Genomic DNA, 20,704 nt, shown 5'->3' with positions numbered 1-20,704 from the left:
AACCCCTCGCATTCAGGAAGTTCTCTCTGATGTCTGATCCCACTCTCTCCTACTGCAGCCCATTTCCTCCTCTTCCTCTGGAAGTGTATTGAAGAAGCCTCATCCTCCTGAGGGCCCGAGACAATTAGTTTTTAAGTCGCAGAAAGCTTGTTCCCAACAGGAGGGCAGTTGATTAAGAGTAAGAGGAACTGGATGAAGATTATGCCCAAGAGGAGACTGAGCATGAGGTGGATGTAAGGAGCCACATTCAAACACCAGCTATCTTTATCTACTGGCTATGTGACCTTGATCGGGTGATTTAACCTCTTGGCCCCTCAGTTTTCCTCACCTGTGAAATGGGATAATGCTTACTTGGTGAACATTGGTTATGAGGACTGATAATCATGAAAGTGAAGAGCCCAGTGTTGAGCCCAGGGCATCCTTAGTACCTGCTGAGTCGTTCTTGTTACTGCAGTCACATTATGAAAAGGCACCTCCAGACCAGGACCAGGAGGGCAGGCAAGCGAGGTACCCGGGGTGCAGCACTGGAGGAGGTATTGGTCTCGGGGTTGTGCACCATGAGACTTGGCCATCAAGCAGTACCAGGTCCAAACCCTTCCACTTGCTCCTGAGCTGGAATTGAGTTGTCCTGCCTGAGGGCAGGAGGCATTCTGGAAGACCCCTGGTGGGGCAGTGATTCGGCTTTGGAAAGCCTGGGTTTGTCCTGGGATTGGGCAGAGGGTGGGGCCAAATTGGGGGGTACCACCCTTATATGGGTTCCATCTGCTTCATCCTTCTACTGCTGAGCCTTAGAAAGTGGAAGTGAAAGTCGCTTAGTCATGTCCGAGTTCTTTGCAACCCCATGGACTATACAGTGCATGGAATTCTCCAGGCCAGAATACTGGAGTGGGTAGCCTTTCCATTCTCCAGGGGATCTTCCTAACCCAGGGATTGAACCCAGGTCTCCTGCACTGTAGGTGCATTCTTTATCAGCTGAGCCACAAGGGACTGCTGAGCCTTAGTGGGAAGGAAAAGCAGAGTTGGCTAGCTGGTACCTGCTCACCCTGCCTGCAGGCCAGCTGGGAATTGGGGTGAGGGGCAGCAGGTGGGCTCAGCGGTGGGCTTTATAAAACATGGGTGCCCACCGGAGTCCTGCCATGCATCTCACTGTGAGAGGCTGAGCAAATCATACCTGTACCTTTCTGTACCTCAGTTCCCCCATCTGTGAAATGAGAAGGGAGGAGATGGTGTCTGAGGCGTGGTGTGCAAAAATAGGGTGTGTGTGTACATGCTAAAGTTAGGGTGACAGCTGAGGCCTAGTGGGTCTCTGTCAGCCACTGAAGCTCTGATGGCCTGGGAGCTTCCTGTAGCATACCCAAGCCTCCCTGCAGGGCCTGGGACAGGGGTGGCCTGAGGGGAGACCCCTCTCCTGTTACCAGTTCCCTTGCCGTTTTCACTGCCACTAGCCCCAGAACTGGCAGTGCCTGGGAAACAGGGAAGCAGGACTTCAATCCCAGGAGGCCTGGGGTGGAGGCGAGCGGTGGAGGAGAGGGGAGGGGAGTGCACTGTGCATGCTGGGCTATGTTTGCAAACACTACAGGAAAACAGTGGGTGTTGAGATTGGAAGTGTTTTTTTGGAAATTTTTAGCTCCTCAGAAAGCCTCTTCACTAATATTGAGGGCAGGCGTTTAATGGCTGGCCCTGTGGCTGGCCTCCAGCTGGCGTGGGAAGGGATGCGGGCAGAGGGGCTGGTGCTCAGATGATTGCTGGCAGGGAGAGAAGTTGCTCTTGCCCTGCTGAGGCCTGTGGTTTCTAATATTGCCTCCCTGGTCTGCACTGTGCCAGACCCAGGAGGGGTGGGACAGGAGGGTCAAGGTGGGCCAGGGTGGGGTGGGGTGGAGATGATGAACAACAGCTCACATTTATGGAGAGCTTCCTAAGGGCCGGCCCTGTTCTGAGTGCTTTTTGTGCTTCATCTCATTTGCATCTCACGGAATAGGACCGTGCAGTCCTGCCGGAGAGCAGCGAGGACACGATGACCTGCCTGAGGTCGTGGTTAGTAGCAGAGAGTCAGGACGGGGCCTGGCCAGCTGTTGCCAGTGCTGCCAGTCTAGATTAGTTGTTTTCATAGTGTCATCCCCGGACCTGGAAACCTGTTAGAAATGCACATTTTTGGGTCCTTCCCTGGTCTGTGGGTTCTGACCTCTGGGGAGGGCTCAGAGGCCCGCCTGTGTGCCAGCAGCCCTCCGGGTGATTGGCAGGCACACTCCAGTTTGAGACCCCCAGCTCTCACTCTGCTCCACCCAGTCGGGGTCCCTTGGGAGGCTTTCCCCAGAGCAGGATGAGGGACTCTTCGGGGCCTGTAACAGACCTGAGGCAGGTGTTCTGTCTCCAGCTTCTTCATCCCACCCCGTTTCTGTCCTTTCTCCCTGTCAGGGAGGCTGATTGTACAGACTGTGAAGAGTGAGGGCACTGAAGCTGGGAGATCTGGGTCCAGACTCAGTTGTGCTGTGTAGACTCTGCATGCAGAAGGTCCCTGTGAACGGCTCTCTAGGCCTTCTCCTCCCTCCAGGAGGCCAGAGCCACCCAGGGTGGAGGCACTCAGGCGTCCTGTGCAGCCTGTGGTCTCCACGTGAGCATCCCAGAGCTGTGGACCAGAAGAGATGGGCAGGGGATCCGAGGGTGGAGCAGCCTGGCCCTGCCTCTGAGGACTCTGCTGGGTGGGGCTGGCTGGTGGTGGGAGGCTGAGGGGGACCCTGGTCCCGATTGTCAGGCAGCTCCTAGAGCTCGGTCTAGGGCAGGGATCCCTGGGGATTTCTTGTGGGCTCGTTTGCCTCCTGCCCCATGGCCTGTGGCTCAGGAGTTGGGGCTCTGGGGGAGGGTTAGGGCTGGGCTGAGTGGGGACAGAATGTGGCATCTTTATTGTTCTGTAGAGTCATCTTCAGACTCCAGGTGGGTCGACCAAGGAGGCTGGGAGGGGCTGGGAGTCGGACCTCCCCAGCTCCGACTCCGTTCCTGGACCCTGTGCTCCCTCAACCGTCCCAAGCTGCCTTGACCCTGAACTACACAGGAGGTTTTATTCACCTGGAAAGAAGTTTTGGCCTCAGCCTCCTGTCTCGTGTGTGTGTGTGTGTGTGTGTGTGTGTGTGTGTGTGTGTGTGTGTGTGTTAGTTGCTCAGTCGTCTGACTCTTTGCGACCCCATGGACTGCAGCCTGCCAGGCTCCTCTGTCCATGGCATCCTCTGTCTCTAGAACAGCAGGGTAGAGTTTGTGCGTTTTTAGAAAGAGCACTACTGCCTTTAGCTCAGCCTGCTTCCTTCCTGCAGGCCTGAAAGTGTGTTAGTTGCTCAGTCATATCCGACTCTTTGCAACCCCATGGACTTCAGCCCGCCAGGTTCCTTTGTCCATGGCATATTCCAGGCAAGAAAACGGAGTGGGTTGCTGTTTCCTTCTCCCGGAGATCTTCCCAACCCAGAGATCAAACCCAGGTCTCTTGAATTGCAGGCAGATTCTTTACTGTCTGAGCCACCTGATGTCAGAACCGTTCAGAAGTCATTCTGTTCATTCCCCTGTCTTCAGACATGCACAGCGCACCTTCAGGTCCTGGGGATAGGGTTGGGGCCGATGTTTCCTATTCTGAGATCCGTTATCTATATCTGGTCTATGGTCATCTCAATGAAGATTTGTTTCCATGACCTTGACTCATGCCCACTTGCAAGATTCAAGCTCCCCTCTAACCACATCACTGAGTTGGAAACAGCCCTGGAGACTGTGGTCAGGAGGTGGCCCTGGAACGGGAAGCTTTTCTCCTGTGATGAGGGAGTCTGAGGAGCCCATGTTTCAGGATGCCTTTAGTGGGAAGCACTTCTGTTGGTCTGGGTGAAGGAAGGATGGCACCGGGGTGAGGGACAGGATCAGTCCTCAGGTGTTGAGTGACTGCCCGCTACACATCAACCAGTCTCCAGCATGAGGGATGTGGCAACGGAGTTGGTTAAAGAAAAGCTGCTTTGAATCTGTTTTGGAGAAAAGTGGGATAACAATCACAAATAAAACAATAGTTGGAATGAGACCTATTCCCACAATGAGATTATTCATGCACCGAGGACCAGATAAGTAGCTCAGACAGTAAGGTTTACTGGAGTTCAGAGGTGGGAGACAGCTCCCCTTGCTGGGGTGTTCAGAGAGGGCTTCTTTGAAAGGAGAGCTTGCAGGAAAGGGGGAGAAGCCATTCCACAAACCAAGTCCTGGATGTGGGATGGAGCAGAGCTTTGGGGCATGGAGATTGAGGTCTGCAAGGCGGGGGGCAGGGCCTGTGTGGAGTGGTCCTTGAAAGCCCACTGAAGTGTGGCACGTCGTGTCTGGGACCACTGCAGTTTCACACAGCTTGAGGTGTAGAGACCCAAGATGGGGTTCCAACCCTTTTGTTCCCATTAGTAGTCAGTGGCTTTGGTCCATTCATCTGATTTCTTCTTATTGGTAAAGTAAGGCTCAAAGATGGTAAGGGTCCCTGCCTCACTGGGTTCTTATGAATAGACGAAGCGTCTGGTGTAGGTACACATGCCTGGCAGGTAGGAACAGGAGTTGCTTACTCGCTCCTTGTTGCCTTCTGAGGGATCGGACTTAGGGTCCCTCTTGAGGTGTGTTGAGCTGGGTGGTTCTAGGACCAATAGGATTGTCTTCCACTTTCCAAGTTCTGCCCTCAAGCCTGGGGTCAGCACATTATGTCTGAGTCTTGGGTTGGCGCCATCCAAGCTGTCTCCAGAGGCGTCCTGCCCACCATGGCCTCCAGCCCGGGGGAGAGAACCAGCCTGGGGCTGTTTGCCCTGAGGACTTACGCTGTGCTCTCCCTCTGTTCACAGCCCGTCAACACTGAGACTGCCCCGAAGAATGTAGTGGACACGGTAAGTGATGGCAGGCGGGGCGGGGGGCAGGGAGCAGCTTGGGGAGGCCGGGAAAGCAGAAGGAAGATGGGGGGGGGGACAGTGAACAGATGTGTTTGAGGACACCCTTCTGGAGTAGATTTGTGGAACTTGGGGAAGGGTGGGGACCTTGTGACATGGAGAGCTGGACATCAGACCATCCCCCTGTGTGTTGGGAAATGATTGCTGGGGAACGAGGCAGGCAGGGAGGGAGAGGCCAGTGCTAAAATGTGGTCTTCTTTATTAAATATGTAGCATGTGAGAGAGCCAGGAAGATCTTTCCAAACACATCTTTCTGCCTTAGCAGAAGGACAGATGGTTTCCTCAAGGCTGCGTGGAGGAGGAAGGGAAGGAAGTGGGTGGATTGTGCAGTGGGGAAACCAAGGCTGGCAGCTAGCTGATGGGCTTGGAGGACTTGGGTTCATATCTCAACTCGGCCAAGGTTCTATCTGGGAGACTGTAGCATGTCTCGAGCTTGTCTGTGCCTCAGTTTTCTCATCTGCAAAATGGGAATAATGATATCTCCCCAGGAGAGACACACATGAGTGGGTGCAGTTGGCTCCGAGGGGCCTTTAGTGGACAAAGATGCTGCACAAACAAGCAAGCCCCCTGCCAGGCCCCCACCCCCACCACTGCCACACCTGGCAGTGAAAGACCCAGGACTTTTTGATGACTTTCCTCGACTCCCCTCTCTGACTGCCTTTTCTTTGTCTCCAGGGAGAAGCAGCCTTTCGGGGTGGAAACACACGGAAAAGCCTTGAGGAAGATGTAAGTATGGGGAAAGGGAGGAAGAGGAAGACTTGGTGGTTCCCTGGTGAGTGGGGATGCAGAGAGGTGGATGACGACTCATACCTGTCTTGTTTGGTGGGGCATCCCTCACAATCTCCTGTCTAGAAGGGCAGGCAGGGTTACTCAGCTCAATTCCAGACTGCAAGAAAGAAAGAAAGTAAGAAAGTGAAGTTGCTCAGTTGTGTTTGACTCTTTGCAACCCCATAGACTGTAGCCTGCTAGGCTCCTCCATCCATGGGACTTTCCAGACATAAATACTGGAGTGGGTTGCCATTTCCTTCTCCAGGAGATCTTCCCGACCCAGGGATTGAACCCTGCAGGCAGACTCTTTACCATCTGAGCCACCGGGGGGAAGGGGTGAGCGGGCCCATGACCTAGGCTCAGTCTTGGGCCTCAGTCTTGCCTCCATCCAGCTCAGCTGGATTCAGGGCTCATCTGCCCATCACTTAAGCAGAGCTCAGTACTTCAGGGTGGGGAGGGAGAGTGTGCAAGGGCTGGCAGGGTGGTGAGCAGTCACTAAAGTAAGGGCCAGGGGAATGGGTGACACTGCAGCAAGAGGGACTAAGGGCAGAGATGAAGAGGGACTGAGGGCAGAGATGAAGGGGGACTAACGGCAGAGATGAAGAGGGACTCCTGGGCTCTTGGGGATCATAGGCTCTGCTTCTTTGGACAGAAGAGGCTTGGAAAATGGCTAAATGCCACTGATTCAGGAGGAAGCTGAAAGACGGGGCTGGTTCACCTCGCAGGCTTCTCCTGCCGTGTGGTTTTTTGGTGGAGGGTCACAGGCAAACTCCTTAAGTGGGAGGACCTCAGGGAATGAAGGAAGGGCTCCCCAGATCCCTTGCTTTGAGCCCAACTCGTGCCTGGGCTTGTCCTCACACCCCAGGGGCAGATGCCCAGTGAAGTCGGACCTTCCCTTTCTTCCCCGGCCTTCTCTGACAATTCACCCCTCAGCGGGCCTCTCCATCCTCTCCCGCCCTAATCTGCAGAGGAACAGGGAGTGGTTTTGGCGGTTGGCACAGGGGGAGCTGTTGATGGCATGGGGCCGTATCATCTGACAGCTGCCTGACCCACAGCGGGGAGGGCCTGGAGGGAAGCGCTAGGCTCCTGCAGGCATTGCCGTCAGTGGAGAGCCCACTGCCACTCCACACTGCCCAGCCCCGCAAGGCGGAGGTGTCCCCAGGGCCAGACAGGGGCTGGCCAGGAGGAGGAACATGCCTCTCAAATTAGTGGAAAAGGTATGCACGGGTCCTGTGGGTGCGGAGTACACATGCTCAGAGGGACCCTTGTCCACATTTGTGATGTTTCTGGCGCTGGGGTGCAGGGGAGGAGGTAATGTTTCGTGTAGCTACTACTAACGATTAACTAGCTTAATGGACACAAAGTGAATTCTATAATTCACGAGGTGAATTCACAAAGTGAATACTATAGCTCAATACATGTTAGCCATTACTGTTATTTTGGCTAAGGGCCAGAAGCTGGCCTGGGTATTTTTGATCCCCATGACATCCCACTATGGCAGATGCTATGAACCCATTTTATAGATGAGGAAACAGAGGCTTGGAGGAGCTCACAGATGCAATGAATATCTGTTTTCTCCATTCCGTCCTGGGACCGCTGCCTGAATATGGTGTTTCCAGGACTCCTGACTCTTGGCCAGGGGACAGGGCGATGTTGTGTGAACCAAGCCTTTTAGCCAATGGTCTGGATGTTCTTATAAGTTGAGTCCTAGGGCAGCTGTTCCCCACAGCCCCATCCCAGGCCAGACAGATCCAACAAGGTAAGGGAGCAGCAGGAGAGAGTGAAGTTAGACATCGTGAAGAACTTTTTGACATGAGGGGGTGTCGGACCTTGGTCCTGGGGAAGAAAGAGGTTGCCGCTTAGCTGAGATTAGAAGTTTTTTAGGGGAAAATCTGTTGATCGGGGGTGAAAGTATGTGTGTCTGTGCGTGCCAGGGGTGGGTAGGAGTGGTGTCTTGCCTTGATATGGGAGGAGGGACGTGATGAGTCTTGGTCTGCTTAGTCTAGTTAAAGGAGTTCATGAAAGGCTGAGCAAGTGAGCGGATTATAGTGTGACCTGTGTACTGCGAAGAAAGAGAGAAAACCTAGTTTTTGAGGTTCCCAGAAACCTGTCCCGGGTTGAGTGACCTCAGGGTCCCCTGCCCAACCACTGAGCTCTCTTGCCCTCTGCTTGGGTGAGGAGACCGTTTCTGGAGCGGCATGGCTGCTGCTCTGGGGCTTGCTGCTGTGATAATGTGCCTGTTTGTTGAGCTGTTTTCCTGTCTCTGGCCAGCGGCCCAGGACTCACAGGGCAGGAATGGCTGTTTTCCTCCAGCGAGGCTAGTGTGTTGCAGGGTTTGTGGATGGTGTGCTGTGTCGCACTTTGTTTTGGAAAAATCCAGGCGGGTGGGCAGGAAGGAGAGAGGAAGGGGTGTGGCTGGAGGGGCTGGTGCAGAGGGGAGGCGGTGACCGCAGCCCCCAGAGGAGATGTTGGGGTGGGGAAGGGCCCCTGACGTAGATTGGTCACCAGTCTCCGGCGGCCTGACATGGCTGCTGCTTACAGACCCTCCTCCTAGCTGTGCCCCCTGGGGACCTGGGCTCCGGAAACAGCTTTCCCTTTGGTCCAGTGCTGTTGTGTTTGGTCTGTGGACCTCAAAAGAAGGCAGGACTCTTCCCACACAGTCCTTGCTCCAAACCAACCCTGCCCAGATCCTGGGGTTCCCACTCTTGCTGCATGGTGGGGAAGAAGAAGGCGAAAAACGGGGCTGAGGGTCACAGATCTTGAGTTGCCCTGGAGCGTCTGAGCGGTGGTCAGCAGCCCCCACCGGCATTGAGGACCAAGGTCAACGATGTTGGTGGAATCTGCAACAGGAAGGGTGAGGGTTAGATACCAGGAGGAACTGGCTGATAGGAAGAGACATAGACACGGTTTGGGGGAGGGTGTGGAATTTCCTTTTACAGTGTCCTTTAAGCAAAGAAGCGACTGGGTTTTGGTGATGATGGTAGGGGAGAGATCTTGGTGCCTATGGGAGCTGGATCAGAAGTTCTGTTATGGATCTGTGTCTTGGGAGGCGCAGGGAAGAAGTTCAGAGCTGTGGATTGATGGCTTTGAGAGCCCCAGAGAGGAAAGGAATGGAATTACAGGCAGACCGAGAGCTTATTTTTCTCTTCAAGTATTCTTTTTTTTTTTTTTAACCTATTTATCTATTTGACTGCATCAGGCCTTAGGTGCGGCACGCAGGCTCTCTGTGGCTGTGCCTGGGCTTCTCCCTAGTTGTAAGCGTGTAAGCTTAGTTGTCCTGCAGCATGTGGGATCTTAGTTCCCCAACCAGGGATCGAGCTCATGTCCCCTGCAATGGAAGGGGAATTCTTAATCCCTGGACCAGGAAAGTCCCTAGAGAACTCTTTGTAAAACCCTTGGGTAGTTTTCCCCAGAGGCTCTGAGTGGAACAGGTAAATCACACCAGACTGTGTTGTACCCATTTTACAGAGCGGTCAGTGAGGCCAGATGGCTGCTTCTCACATGGGCATCGTAGGTGAGAATCATCTTTCACAGAATGGAAGCTTTCTGAGGTCGGGGGGCCTTATGCCCAGCTGGTGGCCCTTAGCAGAGTTCACTGAATGAGGGAGGGGGTATGATGATGGCGTGTGGAGAAGACCTCATCCTTCCTGAGAAAGGCGCTGGGTGAGTCGGCAGCTGCTGCAGGCTCAGTCTCCAGCCCCGTATCTGTGAGGTCACTGTGTTTCTCAGAGCCCTCAGCTGTGTCGCTCACATGCCCTGCCCCCGCCCCCCGGCCCGTCGGTGGTTCTCCGGCTCTCCCTGTGACTCGGCCCAGCCACCCCCAGACGTGTTACCTGTACATGTTTGCTTTCTGCCAGTGAGTGTCACATGCTTCCAAACTTTGCAGAAAACAGGAAGCCCCGTCAGTGAGAAGGCAGCCCAGTGATTCATCAGGGGATGACCGTCCAGCTGTTCGTCCCCATCCTCCGCGCGAGGGTCACTGTCCAGGGCGGCTTCCTCCCCTGCCTCCCCTCCCCCCTCCCCCCCCAACCGCAGAGCCGGCTTGGACTTTGTCTTATCACCTCTGGAGGCAGAGTGGCCAGACTCTGCTGGGGCCAAGTTTTTATTTATCTTTCCCGGCTTTTTGGGGTGGGGAGGCTGAAGAATGTGGAGTGTTGTAACTGGGGACGGGGGTGGAGAAGCAGGACCTGGCTCTCCTGCTCTGCGCTTCCCTTTCGCCCCTGCGCCAGTGGAGGCTCTTGGCTCCCCTCGACTCCCCAGTCTCCCCACCAAGCCCAGCTCAGTTTCCCTGAGGCTCCTGGGGGCCTGGCCCTGTGGTCCTGGCTACACCTCCCGCCTTGGCTATTGTTGTGGCTTCCAGTTGTTAGAAGCAGCTGTAGTGGCCTCCTCCAAACATGGCTGTGGATCAGCAGTCGATGGAACCGAGGGGCTATTTATAGCAGGGTGGCCCTGGGGCCTGGAGCCAGGCCTAGGGCCTGGGGAGGTTCATCGTCTCCTCATCAGGGACCGGGGAAACAGAGACAGATGAAGTGTCGGGTTTCTGCGTTCCTCTGAGCGGGTAGTCTTGGAACAGCCTGGTTTGGGTCTTGAAAACCAAACACAACTCAACCCCTCCTTACTGCCCGCACCCCCCCAACTTCCCACCCCCCAACTCCTCATGCCTGACTCATGCAAACCCAAGTCCTCGGGGCCAGGAGAGCTGTGGAGACAGAGAAACTTCCCGCTGGACAGCACGACTTGGCTGTTTCCTCCTCCTGCTGCCTCTAGGCTGAGCTGTTTGGGGCTGTGCTGCAGCCCCAGGCTCTGGCTGCAGCCTTCTTGCGAAAGGCTGGATGGAGAGTCCTCCTCTTAGGGGGGCTGCCCTGACTTGGGGCTCAGCTGGGTGCGGGGTTGCAGAGCCCACCCACCCCTGGCTCGTTGGTGCTGTGTGGAGAGGGCCAAAAGGGGCTTCTCTTCTTGGGGCCCCAGTGGTCCTGCCCGGAGTCTGAGGATGAATCCTGCTGGTTGTCAGGACTTGGGGGTGAGTTGCTGTAGCCTCGGTTTCTCCTGCAGCTTGGTGGTGATGAAAGGCTGGTTTAGGGGAGGCTCAGGCATGTTTGGAAGGTGTCAGTGGGCTCAGAGGGCCCTGGCTGGGAGTGTCCAGGTAGGGCTCTGATTCTGCATCAAGTGAGGTGGATGAAGGGATGGGTAGCAGCTGGTGATGCAGGATTTTGCTTTTCTATAGAGGTAACTGTTTGGTTGTGTCTGTAACTATCCTTTTAATTGTACTCGATGTAATAATGGTAAGAATGTCCAAGGGCCGGATATGCATAATTCTCTTTACTCTTCAAATAACCCCATGAGGATTGTTGCATCTTACTCGTGACATTGGGGCTTCCCTGGTGGCTCAGATAGTAAAGAATCTGCCTGCAGTGAAGGGCACCTGGGTTCGATCCCTGGGTTGGGAAGATCCCCTGGATGAGAGCATGGCAACCCACTCCAGTATTCTTGCCTGGAGAATCCCCGCGGACAGAGGAGCCTGGAGGGCTACAGTCCATGGTGTTGCAAAGAGTTGGAGATGACTGAAGAGCGGCTATACACAGCACTCGTGACATTACAGAGGCTCAGAGCATTGAGTAGCGCAAGGCTGTCCAGTAGGATGCTGCTCTGATCCTGCTCTGATCCATACAGTTCCCCTGAGATGTTTTGGACACCAACTTGGGTCCATTTGCCTAATTTTGTACCAGTCGACAACCTTAGAGATGGGAGCAGATGAGGGAGGTGACAGACAAGGGGCAGTGGGTCCTTAGAAGCATGATTTGCTGCCTAGCTCTGGTTGGTACACACCGTGCCTGGTGGCTTCTTGTCTCAAAACTTTTGACTGACCTGGTGTTGCTGCTTTAAAGGAGAGGCTTGTGGGCAGCTGGTGGTCAGAGGAGAAATGTTCAGAGCTGGACGGAGGGGTGCTAGCGCTCTCATCTTTCCTTCTTTCATGCTTGAATCTCTGTTCACCACTTGGCATTACTGTTCCGATATCCAGCACATCAAGGTGAAATGAGTGTCCATCAATTTAGTACTGTTTTATTGAGTGTGTACTCTGTGTAGGTGGCACCAGCCCAGGCCTGGTGCATTTCTGGGCATTGGGGATTTTTTTCCTTGCCCGGAGGGAGGAAAGCGCTTCCCCTCAGAGGCTTGCAGGCACACAGGCACACTCACGTGGGATTGGCATCAATTGCTTTTGGCTTTGAGTTGCTGTGTTGCTGGGGCTTTAGGGCGCCTGGGCTGGAATGTTGGCAGAAGCAAAAGGAAATTTGTGTTTGCCCGTGGCCCTGACCACTTGCATGGACAGCTCTCTGCTGCTCTCCTGCCATCCAGCTGGTCCCCATCCTAACGCTGCTCCTCTCTTCTCTTTCCCAGAGTTCCACCAGAGTTACACCAAGTGTCCAGCCTCATCCCCAGCCCATCAGGTATGCCTCAACTATAGGAGGTAGGCTGTAGGGGGCAGGCAGGGAGGTCACTTTGGGTATTCCCAGCAAGTCATGTCTTTGAGTCTCTAATGCCAAAGTCATGGAGCCACTGGTCGGGAGCATGGCAGACATGGAAGCTACAGCAAGAGGATGTGGGTAGATGCCACTGGGAATCAGTCATGTTTTGAATTCTAGTTTGAAGCCAGTCCTTGAGCTGGATTCTTTATTTACCTGCATGATCTCATCTAGTCCTTGCAACAACCCTGCAGGGTAAGTATTTTATCCCCATTTGACAGATGAAGAAACTGGGTCTCAGGGAAATGAGGCAACTTGTTAAAGGTCATGCAACCACCAACAGGCAGCACTTGGATTTGCCTTCAGGACTGGCTGGCATTGAGGCCCACGCTAGATACTGTTCCTTTCCATGAGCAGTGGCTTCTGATATTTGAGGGTCATTTATAAAAGGAAGGTTCTCTGGCTGGTTGGGCTGATGGGGGCTGGGGCAAGGCGACCATAGGGAACTCATCCAGAGTTACTTTGTCCTGGGTCCAGGTTCTCTGATTTTTTTGGCTTCCTTTGCCTCTCCTTCATCCGAGGCTTCTGAGATGAGTGAGAATCTGGCCCCAGGGATCTGGAGCCCCAGCCAGAGAGGGCTTGGTGTGTAGCTGAAGCTCCCAGTGGGCTGCAGACCCTCTGCTAGCTGTCTACAGAGAGTGGAGGGCCCCCTTAGCAGATCCGTTCTCCCTTGTAGCTAAGAATCGGTGGGTGCAGAGTGCGATGCTGATATTGTCTAGGTGGTGGCGCTGTTCTGCCTTCAGTAGGAGCCCCGCCCCCAGAGGCTGCAGGACCAGGAATGATCAGGACTCAGAGGCCAAATTCACAGTGGGCTCCCAGCACACTGGCATCTCTGTCACCGCCTCCCAGTCACCGTCCCCATCGAGAAGCTGTATGTCACCTTTGGCTCTCCTGTCTCCAAGCCCCATCTATACAGTTGGCTCAGAACTAACCCTGGAGATTTGGATTCTGCCCCAGTTCTTGGTGTCCTGGGGCTGTACACCCTACTGCTGCCCCATCACTCTGAAACACCCTAGTGGTATCCCTCCCACTGCCCCTCCAGTCCCAGCTTTACCTGGAGATAGTGAGGGGTTATCAACATGAGTGTGGTCCATCTTGAGCAGTGAGGGGAAACAGGAGGCTGGTGATGGGGTAAGAACAGTATGAGGTGCCCCTAGAAGCCGCTGAGGGGCTTTGGAATGCATTGCCAATTTCCCAAAACCCCTTCCCTGTCCCGTCAGCTCACCCTGGACCCTCCTCTGGAAGAGCAGCTGGGTGAGGTGTAAAGGTGTGAGCCCTCACTAAGCTCTCACTCAGTGCCCGGCCCAGGCAGCTTCCTACCTCTCTTAGGAGCTCAGATGGCACTGGGATGTCTAGGGGTCCCCTGCCACTGTGGCAGCATCCTCAGCCTCCTGGGCCCTTAGAAACCAGGGAGGTCACTGGCAGGAAGCAGACCCGGAGGTGGTGGGAGCTGCCAGAGGTTGGGGGAGAGCCAGCGAACAGAGGGCAGGAGTCAGCCTGCCTCCAGGGAGGGCTGGAATGTGCGCTGTGGTCTGGCTTACCTGGAGCCCAGATGAGCGTGTCACCTGAGCTGCCCCTACCCCTGAGGGCCTCCCCGCCCACGCCACAGCTCAGAGCAAGCAGAGGGCGGTGGAAGGCTCAGCTCTGGGATGCAAGAGCCCTCGCTTCGGGCTCTCCTTCCTCTCTGGAGCTCTCCCTGGATCCTTCGAGAAGCTTCTGCCAGACCAGGTGGCCGCCATATGTTGGGAGGCTGAGCTGGACTCCTGGGCCCTGGCTGGTTCTGGCGCTGGCTCCGACCTGTGGGATCACAGGTTGAAGGCGAAGCCGACAGGGTTGTTGAGCACCTAGAACTAATGTCATCAATCTTTGTTTCTGAAATGGTCTGAGATCCTTGCCGGCTTCTGCCCAGCTCTGTTCTCCCTGGCTCTCCCAGACTGGCCTTGAGGGCTACACTGGCCTTGCCCTGGGGAAGCTTCTGGCCGTGGCTCAGAGTCAGGAAGCAGCCAAGCCCTCCTGGGTTAGATCTAGGGGCCGTGTATGGTGTGGAGGGGTGCAGGTTCCTGGACCGCGTCCTGGGGGCCTGGATTCTGATCTGCTGCCTGCTGTCTCCCCAGAAACATGAGTACGAGCCGGACCACGGAGGACAGCTGTGAGCTGGACCTGGTGTACGTCACCGAGAGGATCATTGCCGTCTCCTTCCCCAGCACAGCCAATGAGGAGAACTTCCGGAGCAACCTCCGCGAGGTGGCCCAGATGCTCAAGTCCAAACATGGAGGCAACTACCTGGTGAGGATGGGTCCCCGCCCACTGGTCCAGGGCCCCATCCTTTTTGCGTGCCACCTCTTCCTGCTGGAGTCTCATCCCACCCGCCCCTGCGCCAGCTCTTCCTCCCCTCTCCTCTCACCTGCCCTTGACCTCGGGCGTCTCATGGTCTGAGTCCTCACTCATTGTCCGGCTGTCCTCTGAGGAGAGTCTCTGTAGCTGGGACACGGCATCTGAGCCAAGTCGTACGTGTGTGTGCTTGTCCCGGTGTGCATGTGTATGGGTATGTGTGGTTTGTGTGTGTGTGTGCTTGTGCGTGTATGTGTACAAGTGGGGTGTGTGTGCATGTGGTGTGTCTGTACGTGTGTGTGTGCTTGTGCGTGTATGTGTACAAGTGGGGTGTGTGTGTGCATATAGTGTGTCTGTACATGTGTGTGTGCTTGTGCTTGTGTGTGTATAGGTATGTGTGCTTGTGCGTGTATGTGTACAGTGGAGTGTGTGTGCTTGTCCTTGTGTGTTTGCATGTGTATGGGTATGTGGTTTGCATGTGTGTGCTTGTGCGTGTATGTGTGCAGGTGGACTTTGTGTATTCATGTGGTGTGTCTGTACATGTGTGTATACGTATGCGTGTTTGTGTGTATATGTGTACAGGTGGGTTGTGTGTGCATGTGGTGTGTCTGTACATGTGTGTATAGGTATGCATGCTTGTGTGTATATGTGTACAAGTGGGTTGTGTGTGCATGTGGTGTGTCTATACACGTGTGTGTATAGGTATGAGTGTTTGTGTATATATGTGTACAAGTAGGCTGTGTGTATGCATGTGGTGTGTCTGTATGTGTATATGTGTAGGTTTGTGTGCTTGTGTGTATATGTGTACAAGTGGGTTGTGTGTGCATGTGGTATGTCTGTACATGTGTGTGTATAGGTATGTGTGTTTGTGTGTATATGTGTACATTGTGTGTGCATATGGTGTGTCTGTATGTGTGTGGGTGTACGTGTGTGTTGACCAGGAGGAGGGACGCTCATGGTGATGCTCATGTTATTGAGCACCTGTGATGATCCAGGCCCTGGCCTAACTCCTTCCCACATATTTAACATCACGACTGCCCTAGGAAGCAGCTACTGCAGGAGCACAGAGAGGTGGGGTCTTTGCCTGAGGTCGCAGTGTCGGAAGTGGCAGAGGTGCCACACTGTCAGCGCCTCTGAAAGTCCTAGGGCAGAGCTGTGGCAGGGTGTGTTTTAAGGGACCTCGTGTAGCTGAACAGAGAATCGTACTTGGGATAGGAGAATCTCCCAGGAAATGTGGAGGAGGTTATCCCCGACTCCTCACCCACTATGGGGGTCAGAAAGGCTGGCCAGGGGATTGGAGCTCTCCTGGCCCCAGAGGAGGGCTCAGGCCCGCTTTATAGGAAGGTACGTGGGGCTGGCCCCACAGACCGGCCATGCCATGGGGAGAGAGCAGAGGCAGGGGCTAGGGGCTGTGTCAGGCCTCCAGGGCTGCTGTAACTAATTCCCGCAAATTAGGTGGCTTAAGACAACAGAATTAATTTTTCCACAGTTCTGGAAGCTAGGAGTCCAAGTCAAGGTGTCACTGGGGCCGTGCTCCATCTGAACCCTGTAGGGGAGAATTCTTCTTGCCTTCTCCCATCTTCTGGTGGCTCCTTGGCTTGTAGGCGCCTTGCTCTAGTCTCTGCCTCCATCGTCACATGGCCTTCCTTCTTCCCCATGTCTGTGTGTCCTCTCCTCTTCTTATAAGGACACAAGTCATTGGATTTGGGGCCCACTCTGAACGCAGGATGATCTCATCACCAGACCCTTGACTACTTATATCAGCAACGGACCTGTTTCTCAATAAGGTCACATTCTGAAGTTCTGGGTGGACATGAATTTTTGTGGGACACCATTCAACCCTCTATAGAGACCCATCCATCAGCTATGTTGGATGTTGTTAAGAGTTTGGCTTTAGGGACTTCCCTGATGGGCCAGTGGTTAAGACTACACAATTCTGCTGCAGGGGACATGGGTTTGATCCCTGGTTTGGAGACTAAGATTCCACATGCTGCATGGTGCAGCCAAAAAAAAAAAAAAAAGACATCCATTTTTAAACAGAAAGTTCTATGCTGACTCTGCTCTTACTAACTATCTGATCTTGGAACTTAGCCTCACTAAGCCTTAGGATACCATCTGTAAAATGGGTCTAATGACATCTATTTCAGAGGTTGTGGAGAGAATTAAGGCAGCTTGTTAAATGTCAAGTCCTTAGTGTGGCCTGGCTGTCTGTGTGTACCCAAGTGGTAGCTGTTGTTAATGGCATAAAGCATATTCCTTTATGGGACTCAAGAGTGATATAATGTCGTGGTTTAGTCGTTAAGTCATGTCTGACTCTTGCGACCCCATGGACTGTAGCCCACCAGGTTTCTCTGTCCATAGGATTCTCCAGGCAAGAACACTGCCATTTCCTTCTCCAGGGGGTCTTCCCAACCTAGGGATCGAACCTGGGTCTCCTGCATTGCAGGCAGCCTCTTTACTGACTGAGCCAGCAGGGAAGCCTGTGAAGAATGGACCAGAAGCCATCTAAGGTCCTGCCCAATTTCAGGAGTCCAGAGTTCCATGAGTCTCTGCTGACCCTTCCCTGCTCTGTCCCACCCGTTCCAGACCCTGTGGTCCTCTTCTCTCCCCAGGAGACATCACAGGGGCCTTTGAGTTTCCCAGGCCTTGAGGTGGATGTTGGGAGTTCTGCCTGCCTCCTCCAGAGATGGAAGACAGGAATTCAGAGACAGGGGGATTCCTGTGGGATGTGGTCGAGTGTCTGGGGATGTCTCCTGGGAGGTCAGGGACCTGAGAGGGTCCACCCAGCATGGTTTGCACCCTTTGATAGAGGGTGTCTGACCACAGAGCAGTTGCATCTCCATGGGGTGAGTTTCTAAAGGCACCATGTGAAGTAGAAACCAGAGATGGCCAAGTGCTTACCAGTTGCCACCACTGGATCTCCATACAGTGTGGAGAGACGCCCACCTTAGTGGCGGCCTGTGGGGCCCAAGACAGATTCCATCCCCTTCTCACCTTCAGTTCAAGATGTCTGCTCATCCAGGGGTGGGGCTGAGTGTCTACACACCTGTCTCTGTCTCCCTGTTCATCCTGAGAACCTGTAGTTGGTTCCCATCAGTCAGTGTGTGTCTGGTGGGGCTTCATGTGTGTTCATGTAGTAGAATTTCCAGCAGGGAAGACAGAGAGAGAGAGAGAGAGAGAGAGAGAGAGAGAGAGAGAGAGAGAGAGAGAGAGAGAGAAAGGGCCAGCCTTCTCACAACCTCTTCCTTTTCCTCCTTCTAGCTTTTCAACCTCTCTGAGCGGAGACCTGACATCACAAAGCTCCACGCCAAGGTGAGCCTGGGGCTGTTTGGGGGTTTGTTTGGGGGAGTTCTCCTTGCCTGGGCTCCCTTCCTCCAAAGATCCCATGTTAGAATCTTGGAGGAAAGTGCTGTGACTGTTTGCAAAGCCTGTTCAAAGTCACTGTGCTCCTTTCTCTTTGGAAAACAAAATACACATAGCGCTTCTGTGATGCAAATTACAGAAAGCAAAGCTCAGTACAGTCATTTCCACCCAGGCCTGCCTCTGGTGGTGTGCACACAGAGCCCCTGGGGTGGGGGTGCGGTTGTGGGATTTTTAGTCTTACTGACGAGTCTTCTGGATTTGCACCGGCTGGGAATTGCCAGTGCAGGCTTCCATAGCCAGAGTTCTTTCACTTGCTGTTGAGTGAGCCAAGTGTGGAGGGGGCTCTGCGTGCCGCTCCAGGCCCTGCAGTTCAGTGACAGTCGCTGTGTGACCTTGGGTGGGCGGCAGAGATCTCTGGGCTTTGGTTTGCGCGTCTAAAAGTGGATGGGCTGGATTAGATGAGCTCTCTGGGTCCTTCTGAGCACAAGTTTTCTTGTACTTTAAAGTTCTGTGAGTTAAAGTTTGAAGGAACCTGATGACTGCTATTCAGGTCTACTCTCTGTCCCACTCAGGCCTCTTTTGGCCTGAAAACTTGATGCTTTGTGTGTCCAGGGCCTGGGAAAGAGCTGTGATCAGCCTTCAGCTTTCCTTCTTCCTCCCTGAGCGAGCCCCTGGGGTCTGTGGGAGGAGAGCTTGTCTTAAGGTCAAAGTCGTGTGAAAGGGACCTGGAACCTTCGGGGGCGCTAAGCCTTTGCTTTATACACATGTGAGAAACTGGGGCTGGGGCTGGGGCTGGGGCAGGGGCGGGGACTAACCTGAGGCCCCACAGGGAGCCTGTGTCAGAACAAAGTCTTGGACCAGTGTCCTCGGCCTCCACACCCCTGCCTCTGTGCGGGGTTGATGGGCAGGGCAGGAACTAACGTCCCTTCACTGTCCCCCACCCCTGTTGGCTCTCTGCGCTTCTGCCACTTCTGACTCATGGCTTGGGCCACAGGTACTGGAATTTGGCTGGCCCGACCTCCACACCCCGGCCCTGGAGAAGATTTGCAGCGTCTGCAAGGCCATGGACACCTGGCTCAATGCAGACCCCCACAATGTGGTCGTCCTACACAACAAGGTCAGAGCGGGGGTGGCAGGATGTGTGTGTGTGAGAGTGCATGTACCTGCCCGTATCACTGGATTGTGTGAGAGTGCAAGTTTGTGTCTATTCTCCTTCTTGGGGATAATACATTCTGTCTGGGGTGGCACCCATAAGAAATGGGGGCTACCAGCCTGTGGGGCCCTCAGGTGTAGTGGATAATCAACTGTTCTTCTTTTTAAGATTCAGCCCCACCTGCTTCCTCCCTCCTCCTTTTCTGTCTGAGAGCCACAGCTCCTCTCTCCAACCCCTTTTCTTCAAGGTTTCTGGTTGGGCTCTGGGGTGGGAGGGCCAGCCTTAACAGTGAAGGCTTTTGTGTTTGGGGCTCTTTCAGGGAAACCGAGGCAGGATCGGCGTTGTGATCGCGGCTTACATGCACTACAGCAACATTTCTGCCAGGTAAGAGAACCTGAGTGTCCTGTTCTCGGAATGTTGACAGCAGGACCCCTTTCCCCACCCACCCAGGGCCTCGCTCTTCCTTGGGATTGGAGGATGAGGACAGAGGAGACAAGAGGTGCTGAGGACAGGGTGAGGAGCTCCCAGAAAGGAGAAAGTCCCTGCCCACAGCTCTGGGGTAGGGGCCCTTGGACAGAGGGCAGCATACAGCAGAGACCACGCTCCTATCTGGGGCTGCAGTGGTGGGGGGGTCAGCTGTGGGAGGCAGGCCCTGCATGGGCACCCCCATCCAGCTGGCTTCTTGGGGCCACTTTCCTTTGCCAAACTGCCTTCTATTTACCCCAAAGGGCAGTGAGGGCATCACAAGGAAATGTTGGAACACATCTGGGTGCAGCTGAGCCACCTAGACGTTTTCTCATCCATGCCCCTGCCTCTGGCCATCAGGGGCTTCTTCCCACTTTGGAGTTTGCAGCAAGAACAGGAAACAGCCAGCGGATGGGTTCCATTCTGATTCGGCTTTGCAGAGAGGCAGAGGAGTTGGTCCATTCATTTTGTCATTTGACAATGGTTATGGAACAGTCACTGTGCAGGCTGTTCTAGGTGCTGAGAATAGAGCAGCGGGCAAAGGTGGGCCACTGCCCTCATGAGTGTTAAATAAGTGAACAAACACATCCCTAAGAGCAGGAGGCAAGTCCTCTGAGAACAGAGGCTGAAGCAAGACGGTGGGGAGGGGAGGTCTCTCCAGGAGGTGATATGTGAGCAGAGACTGGAATTAAGTGGCTGGAGGCTGGGAAGGACTGAGTCATATGTGGTCTGGGGGGTGGTGGTGGCAGAGGACCTTCCAGGCAGAGAAGAGAGTGGGGCAAGTGCCAGCAATGGGAATGCCAGAGCCTGGCATGTTTGGAGCCGAATGAGTGAGGGGACGAAGACTAGGAAGTGAAGCTGCGAGGGGGCAGAGTCCAGGGGCTGTGCAACCCTTGGTGAGGACTTTGGGGTTCATTCTAAGAGGGACGTTGGTGGAGAGTCTAGAACGGCAGAGCTATATGATCTGTCTCTTTATAAAATGACCTCTTTGAGGATGAGTAGAGTGTTCTCTGAAGGGCTTGCCAATAGGACAGTAGCTTTATGACTTTAAGAAACCTGACCCAGCTTAATCTTTGCTTAATGGTGAACATTGCCTGTGCACCTCCTGTGAGCCCACATGTGCCAAGCTCTTTAGACATGTTATCTCCCTCAATTGCCATAAC

At 54.3% G+C, this 20,704-nt stretch overlaps 1 protein-coding gene across 6 annotated transcripts in view; it reads left to right on the top strand.

Annotated features, from left to right (window-relative positions):
• The window catches only part of TNS1 (tensin 1), a 245,106-nt gene that overhangs the window by 133,162 nt on the left and 91,240 nt on the right, over nucleotides 1-20,704 (top strand). For 5 of the 6 annotated variants that reach the window (XM_069578283.1, XM_069578284.1, XM_069578285.1 and 2 more), the window contains 7 exons: nucleotides 4,839-4,880; nucleotides 5,616-5,666; nucleotides 12,105-12,154; nucleotides 14,344-14,515; nucleotides 17,822-17,872; nucleotides 18,918-19,040; nucleotides 19,396-19,460. In XM_069578283.1, coding sequence (XP_069434384.1) covers nucleotides 4,839-4,880; nucleotides 5,616-5,666; nucleotides 12,105-12,154; nucleotides 14,344-14,515; nucleotides 17,822-17,872; nucleotides 18,918-19,040; nucleotides 19,396-19,460 — 554 coding nt within the window. Of the gene's footprint in view, nucleotides 1-4,838; nucleotides 4,881-5,615; nucleotides 5,667-10,400; nucleotides 10,729-12,104; nucleotides 12,155-14,343; nucleotides 14,516-17,821; nucleotides 17,873-18,917; nucleotides 19,041-19,395; nucleotides 19,461-20,704 lie in introns of those variants that run through there. The other variant, XM_069578286.1, reaches the window with a different exon arrangement.

This window comes from Ovis canadensis, chromosome 2, assembly GCF_042477335.2.
Source record: "Ovis canadensis isolate MfBH-ARS-UI-01 breed Bighorn chromosome 2, ARS-UI_OviCan_v2, whole genome shotgun sequence".
Taxonomy (NCBI): Eukaryota; Metazoa; Chordata; class Mammalia; order Artiodactyla; family Bovidae; genus Ovis; species Ovis canadensis.
This window is presented reverse-complemented; position numbering and strand designations above follow the sequence as displayed.